General features: G+C 63.2%; 2 protein-coding genes across 3 annotated transcripts; one reads left to right on the top strand and one right to left on the bottom strand.

Moving 5' to 3' along the window:
• Positions 1 to 377: 377 nt before the first annotated feature.
• Positions 378 to 8849, bottom strand: DDX51 (DEAD-box helicase 51). The gene is given in 16 exon segments (XM_060027834.1): positions 378 to 2681; positions 2811 to 4145; positions 4369 to 4503; positions 4583 to 4646; positions 4760 to 4861; positions 5051 to 5167; positions 5249 to 5364; positions 5442 to 5640; positions 5771 to 5916; positions 5986 to 6094; positions 6259 to 6365; positions 6460 to 6531; positions 6643 to 6788; positions 7104 to 7254; positions 8250 to 8462; positions 8464 to 8849. Coding segments are annotated over 15 exon segments (2037 nt in total). The 5' UTR covers positions 8797 to 8849; the 3' UTR covers positions 378 to 2681; positions 2811 to 4118.
• A 10-nt stretch (positions 8850 to 8859) lies between these two features.
• On the top strand, positions 8860 to 14475 carry NOC4L (nucleolar complex associated 4 homolog). Of its 2 annotated transcripts, none has more exons than XM_060027835.1 (15): positions 8860 to 9064; positions 9393 to 9513; positions 10005 to 10111; positions 10378 to 10485; positions 10653 to 10802; positions 10887 to 10986; positions 11067 to 11101; positions 11355 to 11471; positions 11552 to 11663; positions 11811 to 11871; positions 12004 to 12114; positions 12278 to 12438; positions 12528 to 12610; positions 12898 to 13011; positions 13098 to 14475. In XM_060027835.1, the coding sequence occupies exons 1-15, from the start codon at positions 8948 to 8950 to the stop codon at positions 13215 to 13217; spliced, it is 1617 nt and encodes a 538-aa protein (XP_059883818.1). In that variant the 5' UTR covers positions 8860 to 8947; the 3' UTR covers positions 13218 to 14475. The 2 variants fall into 2 exon arrangements, with proteins under 2 accessions (XP_059883818.1, XP_059883819.1); XM_060027836.1 differs by having other exon boundaries at positions 8862 to 9064; positions 11421 to 11471.
• The last annotated feature ends 1729 nt before the right edge of the window (positions 14476 to 16204 follow it).

Below are 16204 nucleotides of genomic sequence, written 5' to 3'. Positions count from 1 at the left end.
GCAGAAGGACAGTTAGACCGATGGCTAACTTCTCAGTGGTAACTACAGAAACCGGAGAGTTCTTCCGTGAGTTGGGATAAACAGAGGCTCCGTGGGGTGCCGCGCGGATGGCTTCACGGGAGCCGCTTTAGGGTGTCCCTCCACCCACCGTGCCCGCTCGCGTGGGCACAAGTCTGAGGACAGGACGCTCTCAGGAAGGCTGGGGGCGGGGATGCAGCGGCTTCCAGGTGGCAGCTTCTGCTTTGTGTCTCCGCACGACCCGGAGGACCCATCCTTCCAACTGAGAGCACTGGACGTAGATTTTGGCAACAGACCTCACAGAGCTCAGAAAGGGACCAAAGGATCGAGTGACGTTTCGACAACAAAGCTCTCTGGTGCCATCGGTTTATTTATGGGAATGGGATTTTTTCAGTGTTTTGATTTATAAATTGGAAAAATAAGAATAGAGTTGACACTGAGCCTTGTGGGCATAGGAACTAACTGAAGAAAACAGATTAGCCCTCTCCATCTATTAAATTTTAATTTTTATGTTTAGTAATTATTTACCATAACTGTAATACACTTGTCATTTTGATTACTTGCATACCAATAATAATTGTACCGCTTTCTCAATCCAGACGATTATTATTATTATTTTGCGGTACGCGGGCCTCTCACTGTCGTGGCCTCTCCCGTTGCGGAGCACAGGCTCCGGACGCGCAGGCTCAGCGGCCAGAAGATTATTATTTTTGAACACTTAGAGCCTTGTGGTCAATTCTGGAGCACATTTCTATTGCAGGGACGCATGATCGGGGGTCTATAAAATAATTCCAAGCATAAAATACATTAGATCTGTGGGGGGAATGGAGCGGGAATAGGGATTCACAGAGAGGAGTGTGGGGTGATGGGCAGCATCCAGTCGTAGACGGAGTATTGGATGGTACCTGACAGTCCCCTTATTTGCCTTTTCACGGCTCTGTCGTGATGCTCTGGGGGTGCGCGTTCGCAGACACAGCACATGTGTCCAGAGCTGCGGCCGTGGCCTCGCCACCCGCCTCCTCTGTCTCTTGTACCAGAAGGCGTCGATGTGCCCGGGGGAGGAGAAGCTGGCAGGCCACAGCACCCCTTTGCACACTTGCCAGGGAACGCTCCCAGGAGCACCGGTGGGCACAGTCTAGACTGCTCTTCAGCAGGAGGGAGCCTTCGCCGCACCAGAGTGGCACCTCCCCTCCAGCCTTCTGAGAGGCAGCACCTGGGGCCTTCCTGGGTGACGAGACCTGCAGGTGCCTCGCTCCCCATCCTTGCCCCGCGTGCCCAGGGGGGCGAGGGCAGCAGAATGGTTGCACCAAGGCCACGCTGTCATCTGCGTGTCTCGGTGCTCGTGGGCCGGCCTGGCCGAGGGGTCCCCCCAGGAGGGCCGAACAGCCATCCCAGGGCCGTCGGACGACCAGCACAGCTGCTGGACCGGTGGGTCCCGGCCCGGCCCTGCTCAGTCCTAACCCTGATCAGTTCTAACCCTCGGGGGGATGCAGTTCCGGGGTCTGAGGGCCCCCTGGAGCCTTTGTGAGCTCAGTTCCTGCCAGCACAGAGCATCTGTGCCCACCCTGCTGTGTGTGCGGTGGCAGCAGGAACGCCTGCGAGGCTGGTCTGCCACGTTCGCGCCCCCTTCACTCTTTGCTTCTCATTTCTCCCAGTTTTGTTGAGATATCATTGACATACAGCACTGTATACGTCTAAGGTGTGCAGCATAATGACCTGACTTACACATCATGGAGTGATTATCAAAGTTTAACGAACGTCTGCCATCTCACACAGATAGAACATTAAATAGAAAAAAAAAGTTTTCCTTGTGGTGAGAACTCAGGATTTACTCTTAACAGCTCTCATACACATCACGGGTAACCTACAGCAGTGTTGTATTTGTCATGTTGTACGTTACATTCCTAATACTTATTTACCTAATAAAGGGAAGTTTGTACCTTTCGACCGTCTCATCCAATCCCCCTGCTTCTGGTAATGACAAACCTGATCTCTCTTTCTATGAGTTTGTTTTGCAGTATGAGTGACTGGCTTACACGCTGTTAATTCCTGCTGCTTCGCTTTTCTCTGAAGTCGTCTTCTTTTCCAGATAAATGCCCAGCAAGTCGCTGTTGAAACCCAACAGCAAAGTGACCTACACACCGCAGCCTGCCTTGAAGACACCACTACCGCCCGTCTCCCAGATGCCCAAGGCCCCAGAGACCCAGCAGGTGCAGGGGAGGCCCTGTATCTCCCAAGTTCAAAGTGAAGGGCGAAAGCAGGCAATGTCGTTTCCGCCTAGTGGTCACTTTGCTACTCCCGGGCCCCCCCTCCCGGAAGTGAGGGGCAGGAAGGCTCGGGACAGGCCACAGCCGAGGTGCTTCTGCTCAGTCTCCCGCGGCAGCGGCAGCGCCTGCGGTGCCCCCATGAGTGGCTGCATGCTCCCAGCCCCCAGCCTCCACTTCAACCTCTTCCCGGAACCCGTGGGCAGGCTCGGGGCCTCCGCACACGCTGCAGCTTCTCTCCTGTCCCCACGCGCCCGGCCACTCCGCAATGCTCAGTAAAGGTGACATCGGAATTCTTTGTTCTGCTGGCAATTATCAATATTACGAAACTTCTAAAAGCTCAGCCGTTGTCTTCAGTCACCTGCCTGGGCCTCTTCCCGTCTTCTGACACAAGCGTGACTGAATGTAAAAGAAAAGGCAGGCTGAGGAGGCAATCTGCTATTTCCAGCAATCCTATCACCCAGGGGCACGTGTGTTCACTATTTTTTTAAATTTTATTTATTTATTTAAAAAAATTAATTTACTTACTTATTTTTGGCTGCATTGGGTCTTCATTGCTGCACGGGGGCTTTCTCTAATCGCAGCGAGCAGGGGCTGCTCTTCATTGCGGTGCGCAGGCTTCTCATTGCGGTGGCTTCTCTTGTTGCGGAGCATGGGCTCTAGGCACACAGGATTCGGTAGTTGTGGCTCGCGGGCTCTAGAGCACAGGCTCAGCAGTTGTTGCACACAGGCTCAGTAGTTGTGGCTCGTGGGCTCTAGAGCACAGGCTCAGTAGTTGTGGCTCGTGGGCTCTAGAATGCAGGCTCGGTAGTTGTGGCACCCAGGCTTTGTTGCTCTGCGGCATGTGGGATCTTCCCGGACCAGGGTTTGAACCTGTGTCCCCTGCATTGGTGGGCAGATTCCTAACCACTGCGTCACCAGGGAAAAAGTCCTATGTGTTTTTAAACAGATGCTTTATTGAGATACAATCCACAGACTGGGAAGCCGCCTCTCAGAGGCTGTGCATGGCTGTGCCGCCCCCCGGGTCCCGTGCGAAGCCTGGACTGAAATGTGAGCGGGTTCGGTATGCAGGGTGCGTTTACAGCCCCAAGAGGTCCGGGCTGGTGCGACCCGAGTCCTGGTCCGCGTGCTCTCCCGTAAGCTGCCCACTCTGCCCCATGACGTCCACTCGGGCGACAGCGAGCACACGGGACGCCAGGACTCATGGTGGTGATTCTGCCAACACAAGGAGCTGCGGTTCATTCCCATTAAGGCTCTGTCAACACGTGACTCTTGGAAACGAAGCTTTCTCAGAGACGGCGGTCAGTGCTCTGAAGCCTGTTTCCTGGACACTCGTGTCACACACGCGATGACTAATCGTGAAGTACAGCCACGATGACCTCGCAGCGCATCCTCCGGTCTCTGTGACGCCTCGCGGGGAACGGCTACTTAGCAGCCGGCCGTTCACCCCAACAGCGAGGGACTCAGGGCCACCTCTCCCACGCAGGGTGGTGGCTTACGCTGTTAGAAGAACTGAATTCCTGAAGGTACCTCAAGGCTGATCCCCAACTTACAGCCTAACGCGTGGCAGACGCCACCCCATCAGCTCCGGGGGAGTGTAAACAGTTTCACTGGAGACTTGCTTCCAGAAAGACCACCCGACAGGGGGCTGACCTTGTGCCCCCTGGAAGGTCTCAGGCCTGGGCCGGAGCCTTGTGTCCAGGGCAGCAGCGTGCTTGGGGACCGAGGCTCGCTCAGCTGAGGAATCCCCGTCTCCTGCTCGTGCGTCCAGCAACCGGTGCTCGGGATGTTTCCAGAAAGGAGGCGGCTCCCCCACCACGAGGGCAGAGCCCCGGCCTAGGCTGCCTTCTGCCTCTGCTCCTCCTGCGGGGGTGGCGGGGGTGGCAGTTGGCAGGGGTTGGCAGGCGCCACCCGCCGCTCACTCCTTGCGGCCGGCCCCGCCCTCCACCCCCGAGGGCAGAGACGCCCCATCCCCACGCCCGCTCGGAAAGCCAGTTCGGTGCCGGACCCCTCCGGGCCGTGGGGCCCCCTGCCGTCTCCTCCCTCCACCTCGGCTGTCCCAAGACGAGCCCCCGTGGCGCCTCACCCTGATGGCCCTCTCCAGCTGGGACAGGGCCTCCTGGTACCGTGGGACCAGCGGCTGCAGGAGCTCACTGGGGGCGTCGTGCCGCTCGAGCCTGGGCACCCCGCCTTCCCTGAGCATCCGGACGAACCTCCTCTCCTGCGGGGAAGGAGCACGTGAGGGGAAGAGGCTCCCGCCCCGCCCGGGCCCCACCTCGGGCTGAGACCCCCAGGCTGACCTGCACCTCGAGGAGCAGCGTGAAGGCCTGTCCGGATTTTCCGGCGCGGGCGGTTCTTCCAACCCTGAAACGGAGCACAGCCTCCTCCAGAGCCGTGGCCCCCAGCCCCTGAGGGCTGTTGGGACCAGGCTTTCTCCACAAGCCACCCCCTCCCCAGACCCAAGGCCAGTCCCGCACCGGTGCACGTAGGTCCGCAGGTACTGGGGGGCGTCGTAGTTCACCACCAGCTGCACGCCCTGCACGTCGATGCCGCGGGCCGTGGCGTCGGTGCTGATGAGGCTGGCAGGACACAAGGGGCCACGGGCCCTGCCTGAGGCCGGGAGCAGGGACACACGCCCCTTCCCGCCCTGCTGGGGACCCCGCCACGGAGCTGGGGAGGGCCCGAGGCGCCCTTCAGGAACCCAGGCTGACGCCGGAGCGAGCGCCCTCCCCAGAGCAGGACCCCGGCCTGTCTTCCCAGGTACTCACAGCTGGATCTTCCCCTGCTGAAAGCGCTTCAAGATCAGCTTCCTAGCGCCAGGCCCGTAGCGGGAGGAGAAGTCGGCCACGCGCACGCCCCCAAAAGCCTGGACTAGCAGAAAGAGCCTGGGCGGGAGAGGCCAGAGCCGGGTGGGCTGGGGGAACCACCTCCTCTCCCCTCCAGTCCCTGCACCACGCGGGCCTCACCTGTGGGAGTTCTCACGGGAGTTGGTGAAACACAGAACCCTTGAGAGATTCATCTTCAGGATCAGGTGCAGGACGACCAACGGCTTGAGACGGAGGCTGCAGGGCACGTAGCGATGCTGCGGGGGACGGCGCGACGTTGGCCACAGCCCGGTGCCTAGACACGCCCCCTCCCCCCTCCAAGTGCCCTGCTCACCGTGAGCCCCGCAGGGAAGGTATACTTCCCGCCCAAGTCCCCGGCCACGTCCACGTCGGGGTCTCTGAGGCCCCCGTGCACCGACCCCGTGGAAAAGAGCCGGGGCCGGTAGAGGCCGAGCTGCTGCAGCTTTTCAGGGTTCTGGGTCAGAGTGGCTGAGAAGAGTAGTTTCTGCAGTGGCATCTGGGGGCAGCAGACGCTGGAAAGGGAGGACACGCTAGGAAAGCAGCACCCCAGCCTGGTGGGAGAGCGTCTCAGACGGGGGACAGCGGAGGGGACCAGCTCAGGGCGGCCCCACTGGGCGCAGAGCAGAGTGCAGGGCCTGGTACCTGGCTGCAGTCACAGCCCGGGGCTGTGTTCTCTGGAGCAGAGCAAAGGGATCCCTACTGCCCTCACTGGGAAAGGCCGCAGCCACCACCCGCGGCAGCCAGGCCTGGTGCATGCTGTCTATCACGCGGTCGGCCTCATCGATGACCTGCGGGGCGGGGGGGCCGTGGTCAGCTTCGGGTCTGGGCCCGGGCCTCCCTCCACGTGGGCCACCTACCAGGAAGCGGAGATGCTGGAGGCTGAATCCTGGGGTCTGCTCGACGTGGTCTACCAGGCGGCCAGGGGTGGCCACCACGATGTCTGCCAGGCAGCGGAAGCCATCTGCTCTGTGGAGCGGAGAGTGGCTCAGGAGGGCCGCCCTGCACTGACCACCCCCCCGACGTGGGGACCCTGTGGACGGCAGCGCTCTGCTCCCCAGGGCCAGATGGCTACGATGCGGCTGCAGAGCGAGCCCACCTCTTGGAGGAGCCCACAGACCAGAGGAACCTACGTGTCCTGCACGAGACTCTCCTGCTCCTTGGCCAGCGACTTCTGCCCGGTGACCAGGGCGACCCGAAGAGGAGTGGCATCTGTGTAGACGCTGAACACTTTGCTCACCTGGAGGAAAAGCAGCCATGAACAGCGCGACCCGAGGCCCCGCGCCGCAGTGACGAAGCCCCCGGCTCTGACCTCCAGGCATGGGCCCACGTACCTGCTGGGCCAGCTCCTTGGTCGGCAGCACAACCAGGGCCCGAACCTGGCACACGGCTCGCCGTAGCAGGGCCTGCGGGGTAGACAGCCGCCCGCGTCAGCCCGCCCCCCACGTCCGCCCGCGCCCGCGTCAGCCGCTCCTGCCTGCAGACCCGCCTGGAGGGCGAGGGCTCTCTGCGCTCACCTGCACCACGGGGATGACGAAGGCCAGTGTCTTCCCACTGCCCGTTGGGGCAGACACACAGAGGTCGCTAGGCCGGTAGCCGCCTCTGCTTACCAGAAACCCGTTGGCTGCGCTCTCCAGGAGAGCGGGAATCACTGCTGCCTGCACTGGACAAGGAACGGCGAGACGCACGTCACATCGGTGCAGGGACACCCAGTACCAGCACAGGCACCAGAGACGGCCGCCTCCCTGTCTGTGACCTCTGGGCTGGGCTCTCGCTCAAGGTCCGCACCAGAGCCTCCCGGAGTGCTGAGAGGCTGGAGGTGCCGAGGCCAGGACCACACCTGCCACCGGACGTGTGCACAGGCTGCCTGTGTGGACAGCTGCTGAGCGAGGGCCTTGCCCGGTTCTGGGAGAAGATGCTCTGGAAGGAAACCCTGCTCCCACCGCCACCCCACCCCACCTGCGCAGGGCAGGGGCACCTGGAAAGTAGGACGAGATGCCCTGAGCCCGCAGCCTCTTCCGCAGGTCCGGGTGGACTTCCGGGATATCCTCAATAGGCACCAGGCCTTCGGTGACACTCTTTCCAACGCAGCTTGGCTCAGCCAGCCACGCTGGCAGGAAAGGCTGGACCTATCACAGAGGGAAAGAGAAAGAGATGCGGTGAACGCTCCCAAACCCGCCAGGCCAGCAGAGCAGGGCCCCATGAGCCAAGCGCTCAAGACACTCAGGCTGAAGAAGCCGCAGGAAAGAGACAAGCTTTCTAGCTTCTCCTAGACCGCCCACGTCTCACTCTCCGTGAAGCCTTTAAAAGGCGTGAAAAATACATACCAGAAAGCGCCACTCCCTGAGCCAGACCACCCAGGGGCACCTTCGCACCTAGTAACACCCGTGCCCCAATGACAGCTGTGCTCCGGACTACACCCGCAAGGTGCCCGTGACCTGTTTGCTATCACTGGCTCTGCACCAACCGTACAAACCCTCTGTCGTTTTACACAACAAACTCATTGCTACCTCAGGGCCTTTGCCCCAACTCGGCCCTCTCCCTGGCACACACCCCCCTGCCCCCACCACACCTTAACCAGGCTGATCCCTGTCTTCTGATTCCAACTCAAAGTGGATCTCCCCAAGGGCACTCTGCCCAGCCTCTCTTATTCTTCATGATGACGATCATGCTCCAGACATCCTTTAACTCACGTATTCGACTACTGAAATCTTATGCTGACATAAATCTGCTACTCGCCCAGGAACTTGGTAGGCCTGGTAGGATCTCCCATTTTGTTCGCTAGATTGGTGAGCACAGTGGAAGCTCCTTAAATGTACACCAAGGAAGCGAAGCTGTTTAGAGAGATCTCTGTGACAGCAGTACGGAAACCAAGTCAACCCGCTGGTTTCGGAAAAGAAAGAGAACTCTTACAATTGAAAGTAGAAGTGCCGAGTTTGCACAGGATTCAAACCGTAAACGAGAATGCTAAGACATCAGCAGTCGGCCGGCTCAGGTGTTCACTCACCGAACACAAACCATACACCCATCAGGCGAAAGCACCGTCCTCCAAGCCGTCCCACGAACACAAGCCGCGGTAACGACAGCCACCCCAGCGCTGCAGCCTCCCCCCCGGGCCGCTCACCTTTGGCGCCTTGCTCCTCCCGAAGCCCCCGAGCACCAGGGCGTGGGCTGGGGGACCAGAAGCCTCTTCGGGGGGCTGTCCGCCCTGGCCCTCCGGCGACCCCGCGGCTTCGGCGCCCACGCTGTTCCCCGCCGGCGCCTCCTCGCTGCTCTCTGCGCGGCAGAAACGGGGGCGGGGCGGCGCGTCAGCCCCACGCGGTCCCGAGTCCCAGGGCCCCGCCCCGCGAGGCCCTACCTGCGCCCGCGTCCTCATCCTCGTCGTCCGCCTTCCGCCGCTTGCAGGGAGGTGCGTGCGGGCTCCCCGGCGCCCCGCCGCTCTTGCGCCTCCGCGTTCTGCGCGGCCGCCGTCGCCGCTTCCCCGCCGCCTGAGCGGTCTGCGCGGCCTCCGCGGGCTCCGAGGGTTCTTGCTGCGGCGGCTGCTTCTGCAGCTCCCGCTCTCGGGCCCGGCACCGCAGCCGCTCCAGCAGCGCGCGAGCCCGGCCGTCCGCCTCGGCCTCCGCCCCGGCCGCCTCGGGGCCCCCGTACCGCGCAACGTGGAAGAGCGCCATGCCACCCGCCGCGCGCCAGTCCGGCCCGACGCGCCACGATGACGAGGGGGCGGGGCTAGACGTCATCAGGCGCCGGCGGTGACGTCAGTGGCGCGCCGGGAGGCGGAGCCGGTGGGCGGCTGAGTTGGTCTCTGCCGCGTGGGGTGGCGGCATGGAAGGGGAAGCCGGCCCTGGGGGCGCGCGCCGGGCGCTGGGCCGCCTGGTGGAGGCGGTGCTGGCAAACCGAGGCAAGGCCAACGCCGTGTTCGACATCCTGGCCGTGCTGCAGGTGGGGGCCCGTGGGGAGCGGCGGGGGTCGCGGCCGGGTCCCGGGGTTGGAGACCAGAATGGGGGCCTTCTCGGGCTCTGACGAGGTGGGGCTTGGGTTCGGAATGCGGCAGCTAATTGCAAAGCGGGGTTCAGGACTTTTCTGGGGGTATTCTCCAGTCTCGCAGGGCTCCCAGGTTGGAGGGTCGGGTGTGGGGTTTGGCAGAGGTGGGATGGGAGGGTCACGCGGGCTCAGGGGTGGGGTGGGGTGGGGCTGGGGTCCTGGTCGGGAAAGGGGGCAGGGGCCACAGCTTCAGGCGGGGCACCCCGCGACCGGCATCTCCCCGCAGTCTGAGGACCAGGAGGAGGTCCACGAAGCGGTGCGTGCATGCAGCCGACTTTTCGGGGCCCTGCTGGCCCGCGGAGAGCTGTTTGTGGGCCAGCTGCCCTCTGAGGAGATGGTCATGGCAGGTCAGTGTCCAGGAGGGCCTGGTTTCTGACAAGGTTAGAGGGGGATCTTGCTAACATTGGATGAGCCCCCCCCCGCCCCAGAACTCCATCATAGGCCATGCGGGTTGGTGGGATCGGGAGATTGTGTTTGGGGGAAGGGGTGGGTAATAGGGACGTTGAAGCCAGGTGTAAGTAAAGGTTGGGTGGGGTGGAACTGTTGGTCCTGTTTTGCGCCTCTTGTGGGATTTGATGATGCGTATAGTTGACTGTTAATTCCATGGAGGCTTAGAGTTCTGTGGCTCAGGCCTTGGCGCGTCTGGGTCTTGGGGTGAAAGGAGAGAGGATCCTGCCTGGGGGAACGTGCTGGTCCTGCCCCAGGTCTGGAACCACAGTGACTCGTTTTTCACTCATTCCTCGGCTGGGCTGAGTAGAGGGCAGGGGGAGGGTGGGGCTGGGTCCCGTCTGGCGTGTGCGGGCGTCGGTGTGGGCTGACCGCCCTGCCCCACCTGCAGGGTCCCGGGGGGCCACTCGCAAGTACAGGGTGTGGATGCGGCACCGGTACCACAGCTGCTGCAACCGCCTGGGGGAGCTCTTGGCTCGCTCCTCCTTTCGGATCAAGGTGAGTCTGGGCCGCTAGCCTTGCTTGCCCGCGCAGGGGTCTGCGAGGGGTCTGGGGCCGTGGCTGCAGGTGCCGGTCCAGGTGAGGGTGCTGTTTCCTTCTGTGGCTGGTTCCTCTGGGTGTGGCTGCGTCCGTCCTGTCTCCTGATTCTCACAGGAGCTTTATCTTGCGGGTGTTCAGGCCTGAGGGCCGGGGGAGCTCTGTGGGCCTGTCTGCAGGGGTGACGTGTGGCGGGCGCCTCGCGGTCCCTTTGCCGCCCCTCCTAGGAGCTGGCCCTCAGCACCCTCATGAAGTTCGTGCAGCTGGAGGGCGAACACCCCCTGGAGAAGCCCAAGTGGGAAGGCAACTATCTGTTCCCCTACCAGCTCTTCAAGGTGAGGCCCAGGCTGCCCGCTGCGGGTCTCCCCGGCTGCCTGTGGGTTGTGGGGTTTGGGGGGCCTCTGGAAGCCCTCCCCAGACTCTGCTATGTGAGCTCCACACCTGGGCCGCCTGTCCTGGGGGTCAGAGAGGTGCTCACCACCTTGTTCCCCCTCCCCTGCAGTCGGTGGTAGGAGGCCTGCTCTCTCCAGAAGAGGACTGCTCCCTGTTGCTCTGTCAGTTCCGGGAGTACCTGGAACACGACGACATCCGCTACCACACGATGCAGGCCGCGGCGGACGCTGTGGCCCGGGCCACTGATGGGCGCCCTGAGGTGAGCCGCCTGGGTCCGGGGAGGATGGGGCCAGGGGGGTGACGGGCACGCGGCGTCCAGGTGCTCAGGCCAGGTCTGCGGCAGGTGCCCCTCGCTTTTTGGAACAACGCCTTCACGCTGCTGTCCTCCGTGAGCCTGCCCCGCCAGGAGAGCGCCCCCCCCAGCTTCTACGTGAAGCACGCGGGTAAGCGCCGGGGCTGGGAGGGCGGGAGGGCAGGGCCCCGGCCTTCTCCCATGTCGGGTGATCCCTCGCTTTATCTGCAGAGCTCTCGGACAAGTGGAAGGTCGTTCATCTGAGGGTGAGACGCTCTGGGTGGGTGGTGGTTTCCCTGGGAATCCCCCGGTCCTGGGCTAGCGCCCCCTTCCTGGCCTTGTCAGCCACCGGGGTCACAGGAGGCCCCAAGGGCCCAGGCACGGTTCCTGGAGGTCAGAGGCGGCCTGCCCAGACCTCTCTGGGGCTGAGTGTCACTGCCAGGGTGGCTGTGAACACAGGGCCTGTGGCCGAGAGGGAGGTGTTCTCTCGCTGGGGTTTCTTAGTTCCTGGCTCCGTAGCGGAGGCAGGAGGAGAGTGGGCACGACTGGGAGCGTGGGCACGCCCACCCTGCCGCCTCCCCGCAGGAGCACAGGAAGGCCTTCCAGCAGATGTGGCTCGGCTTCCTCAAGCACCAGGTAGGGGTGGGGGAGGGACCCCGGGGCTGGGCTCCAGCAGGCGGGGCGGGCCGCACCGACCTGACTGCTGCTTCCGGCAGCTGCCTCTCCGCATCTGCAAGAAGGTGCTGGTGATCATGCATGACTCCATCCTGCCTCACCTGGCGCAGCCCAGCCTCATGATCGACTTCCTCGCCCGCGCCTGTGACGTCCGTGAGCAGGGAGCGCCTGGTGGGCCCCGGAGCCGGGAGCAGCGGGACCAGGGCGGCGGCGGTGGGGGGGGGCTCTGCAGCCCCGGGCCAGGCAGCCGGCGGGGGTGTGCCGTCAGGTTGGGCTCCACGGCTGCGCGTCTGTCTGCAGGTGGAGCCGTCAGCCTCCTGGCTTTGAACGGACTTTTCATCCTGATTCATAAGCACAACCTGTGAGTGTCCGCCTCGGGGTCTGAGGGCTTTTCAGCTCTGCCCGTGCATCCGTGACGTTCATCCGTGACCCTGATCTGTTCTGTTTGTGGCTCTGCCCCGACACGTGCTCCGTCACCCCCCTCCCCCGCCAGGGAGTACCCTGACTTCTACCGGAAGCTGTATGGCTTGCTCGACCCGTCTGTCTTCCACGTCAAGTACCGGGCGCGCTTCTTCCACCTGGCTGACCTCTTCCTGTCGTCCTCGTGAGTGGGGGCGGGGCTGGGGACACCTGGCCTGGCTCAGAGCCGCAGTGCTGCCTGGGCCCCGCCCATCCCTGTGGGGCTGCGGGCCCGCAGGCCAGGACGGGAGCTGGGGGCTGGCACGGAGGGGTGGAGTCTTACGCCTCCCCCCCCCCCGCCCCCCCAGGCATCTGCCTGCCTACCTGGTGGCTGCCTTCACCAAGCGCCTGGCCCGCCTGGCCCTGACAGCGCCCCCCGAGGCTCTACTCACGGTCCTGCCCTTTATCTGCAACCTGCTGCGCAGACACCCAGCCTGCCGCGTCCTCGTGCACCGCCCCAGGGGCCCTGGTGAGTGTGGCCGGAGCCCCTGGGAGGCCTGGCCAAGAGGCCAGCACGTGGGTGCAGGTGGCAGACTGGAGCCTGGGTCTCGTTCCTAGAGCTGGACGCCGACCCCTATGACCCCCGAGAGGAGGACCCTGCCCGGAGCCGAGCCCTGGAGAGCTCCCTGTGGGAGCTGCAGGTGAGGGCGCCCTGCCTGCCGGTCAGTCCCTGGGCTTCCTGGAGCCGCCCCACCTGGGCGCTCCCCCTCGGCCTCCCACCCAGCCCCACCTGCACGCCCCTGCCAGCATCTCTTCCAGGTCCCCAAGGATCCCACCTTGCCTTGTCACTTCGCTCACCCAGGGGAGCCTTTGCCTCCGTCTGTCCTGTCCTTGGCCTGCGGAGGTGGTGGGATGGTCCCCTGCTCAGTGCGTCCTGTGCCCCTTGCTTTGCCCACGGGGGGCGGTGACATCCCACGTGCCTCTCCAGGCCCTCCAGCAGCATTACCACCCCGAGGCGTCCAAGGCCGCCAGCGCCGTTAGCCAGGCGCTGTCCGAAGCCGAGGTCAGCCTCGCGCCGCTTCTGGAGCTCACCGCCTTCCAGGTGAGGCTGTGAGGCGGGCCGGGCGCGGGGCAGTGAGGGCCGTGCAGCGCGGGGCGCCTGACCGGCCGCCTGTCCCCGCCCCGCAGATATTCGAGCAGGACCTGCAGAAAAAAGGGCCCGAGCCAGTGCCATTGGAGTTCATCCCGGCCCAGGGCCTGCTGGGCCGGCGGGGCGACCTCTGTGCCCAGCACTTCACGCTGAGCTGACCCTGCGCGCCCCGCTGCCCCCGACAGATGGTCTTGTGGGAAAGCTGCTGGGGGGTGCTGGTGGGCGGGGGTCTCGGGAGGTGCAGGTCCTTCACCTGTGCCCCTGGGGCTGGGGTCAGAGTGCCGTCCACCTGCCGCCCCTCCACCCGCCTACCCTGCTGGCCTCACCGGAGGGTGCTGCTCGGGGCCCTCCCTTCCCTGCGGCCTGGTGGGGAGGGGCGAGGTGGGGTATGGGGGGCGCTGCAGGGCAGCCCCTGCTTCCGGGGCCTCAAGTTACAAGCGCGCCGGGTCGTGGCTTTTGTCGGCCCCCGCGATCCCCCCCCAAGACGCGCCAGGCTCTCTGCATCGCTGTGCTTCCTGACACGGGGCGGCCGTGAGAGCCTGTCTGCTGCAGTTAGACTGTGACGTGGGAGTGACAGGGTGGCTCTGTGCCCCGGTCAGTCTCGACGGGGAGCACAGAGAGGGGCACGAGCTCTCTGTGCCTGGCCAGGCCCTACTGAGGTCACCTTTGTCCCCAGAAGCACAGTGAGTCCGGGGGTGAGCGTCTGCCCCATCGAGGGGTTACAGGCGGGGCTGGTTCATTCCTCCATCCCCTGAGCAGAGTGGGCCAGCAGCCCGGTTGTTTCCACGGTTATCTTTTAGAGGTTTCTCTTCTGCCAAAGGTGGCGGGTTTTCCGGTTCTGGCAGTGACCCTGTTTCCTTTAAAAAACCCACTTGGTCCGGCACACGCCTGGAGCCGGCCCACGGTTGGCAGGGGCTGGTGGGGGCACGGGGTGGGGCAGCCCACAGGGAGATAAGACACCTCGCTGCCCTCCGCCTCCTGTGCCCCACTCCTGGCCCCGCCCTGCCCCTCCCCCCGGGGAGCAGGGTGGGAGCTCGTGGTGGGCACCCTGGAGTCACAGCAGGGAAGGGTTCCGCCAGTCTGGTGTCCAGGTACCCCCACCGGCCCGGGGTCCCAGTGCACCCTGCTGGTAGCAGCACACCACGTGGCCCCGGTGCCCTTCACCCGTCTTCCCACGTCTGTTACTGAGCTGGAAACCGCCTTGTCCCTGGGGCGCAGGGCTTGCCTGGAGCGGGGGGCGGGGGTGGGCGGTCTTGAGAGAGCCGGGCCGTCTGGCACCAGGAGTGTCCAGTGGGCCAGAGGCCGCCGTGCCTTGTGTGGGGATGCCAGGGGGCAGTTCTGGACGGCCTGAGGCCTCCCGCTTTTCTTGAAAAATGCCACTGTGTAAAAAAATTTACAAACTACAAAACACTTGAACGGTCTCTCTTGGTCTTGTCTGCATTCGGCGTCCTGCGCTCCCGTAGGTCCTGGCTGTGGCCCGTAGCCGCGCTGGTGCCCGGGCAGCTGCACTCTGCCGTGTTTGCCCTCCGGCAGGTCCCCATTTCCTGTCCTCTGGCCCTGGTTGTCCGTGGGGGAAGAGGGGTGAGAGTGCCCCTCCCAGCAGCTGTGAGGTTGGCTGGGAGGCCGCGTGGTGGGTTGGAGGTAAGAACTGAACGGGGGGACTGGGGCCACCGCTGGGGCTCTGCCTGTCCTTCAGGAGCCTGAGGGGTGGCCGGGACAGCCTCCGGGGCACATGGGGCTGACTGCAGGGCTCCTGGCTCCAGGGGAGGTACAAGCTCAGACTTTCAAGGGCTTTGGAACCACCTGGGATCAAGGAAGATGTCTACGTGGGCGGGCGGAGGGAGGGAAGGGCCTCGGGCAGGTGTACCTGAGGGCGGAGGACATAGGGGCTCCCTGGTCTGTACCAGGAGACCATCCTGAGCCGCTTGTGAGCAACCCACCTCTGAGCCCAGAGACAAGAATGCAGGCGCTTAGAAAGAGTAAACGTTTGTATGTTTAAAAAGAAGAAAAGACAGGCACCAGCGAACCCGCGACTGGCAGCCTCAGCCCGCCAGCGGCTCCCTGGGAGGAGGACGAAGGGGAAGCCCGCTGCCTTTCCTTAACTACAGCCCCGCCCCGGGTTGTCTGGCCTTTGTAAGTTACAAAGCGGCACGCGCCTAACTAGGAGCTCAAGTGAAAGGGCAGCGTGTGGGGAGATGAGGAAGCCTGCTCGCTCCCCAGCCCCGTAACCCACCCTCTCCTCTGCTGCCACTTCACCGCACAGACCCTCACGCTTCCCGCGCCGGGGGAGAGGCCAGGTGCACCTGCCCAAAGCCTCCCTCCACCTGCCCACGCAGACGTTTTGTTTGTGGCGCTGGGGACGCTGTTGTTTCCTAGGTCCAGTTTTTACAAATTGCTTAAAAAAAGATTTCAGACACAATGAATACCTTTTTAGCTTAAGTATGCCCCGTTTGATATTTGAGATGCACTAAATTTTAAAAGTTAAAGTGAAATCCACAAAACATCAAACTAACCACTGTAAAATGCGTGATTCAGGGACTTCCCTGGTGGCACAGTGGTTAAGAATCCACCTGCCAACGCAGGGGACACGGGTTCGAGCCCTGGTCTGGGAAGGTCCCACATGCCGCAGAGCAACTAAGCCCGTGCGCCACAACTACTGAGCCTGTGCTCTAGAGCCCGCGATCCACAGCTACTGAGCCCGTGCACCACAACTACTGAGGCTGCGCTCCAGAGCCCGTGAGCCACAACTACCGAAGCCCGTGTGCCTAGAGCCTGCGCTCTGCAACAAGAGAAGCCACTGCAATGAAGACCAGTGCAGCCAAAAATAGATAAAATAAATTTATAAAAATGCATGAGTCAGTGGCATTTGTGCATCCGTGACATGTGACCGTTGCCTGTATATAGTTCTAGAACTTTCTGTCGCCCGTGAATGGTGTGTATCCTGAGCTCTCCTGTTTCAAGAGGAGGCCCATGTCCATGGGAAGGTGTCTGGAGGCCGGAAGTCCCCACAGGCATGCTCGGGGCCCCATGGAGTGGGCTCTGTCGTCTTCTCCCTCCAAGGCCGGGTGGCCACTTGGAGTTGGGTCAGCCCCAGGCCTCCAGCAGGAATCGGAAACCTGAGTGGACGCGCAGAGCCAGGACCCTC

This window comes from Delphinus delphis, chromosome 13, assembly GCF_949987515.2.
Source record: "Delphinus delphis chromosome 13, mDelDel1.2, whole genome shotgun sequence".
NCBI classification, from domain to species: Eukaryota; Metazoa; Chordata; class Mammalia; order Artiodactyla; family Delphinidae; genus Delphinus; species Delphinus delphis.
The sequence above is the reverse complement of the archived record's forward strand: the minus strand, read 5'-3'. Positions and strand labels throughout refer to the sequence as shown.

What these genes read in the sequence shown, in the direction of transcription:
- NOC4L (XM_060027835.1), top strand. Translation starts at nt 8,948, where the DNA reads ATGGAAGGGGAAGCCGGCCCTGGGGGCGCGCGCCGGGCGCTGGGCCGC. An exon ending in ACATCCTGGCCGTGCTGCAG is followed by an intron (nt 9,065 to 9,392) that starts GTGGGGGCCCGT and finishes ATCTCCCCGCAG; the next exon opens with TCTGAGGACCAGGAGGAGGT. An exon ending in CGCCCGCGCCTGTGACGTCC is followed by an intron (nt 11,664 to 11,810) that starts GTGAGCAGGGAG and finishes GTCTGTCTGCAG; the next exon opens with GTGGAGCCGTCAGCCTCCTG.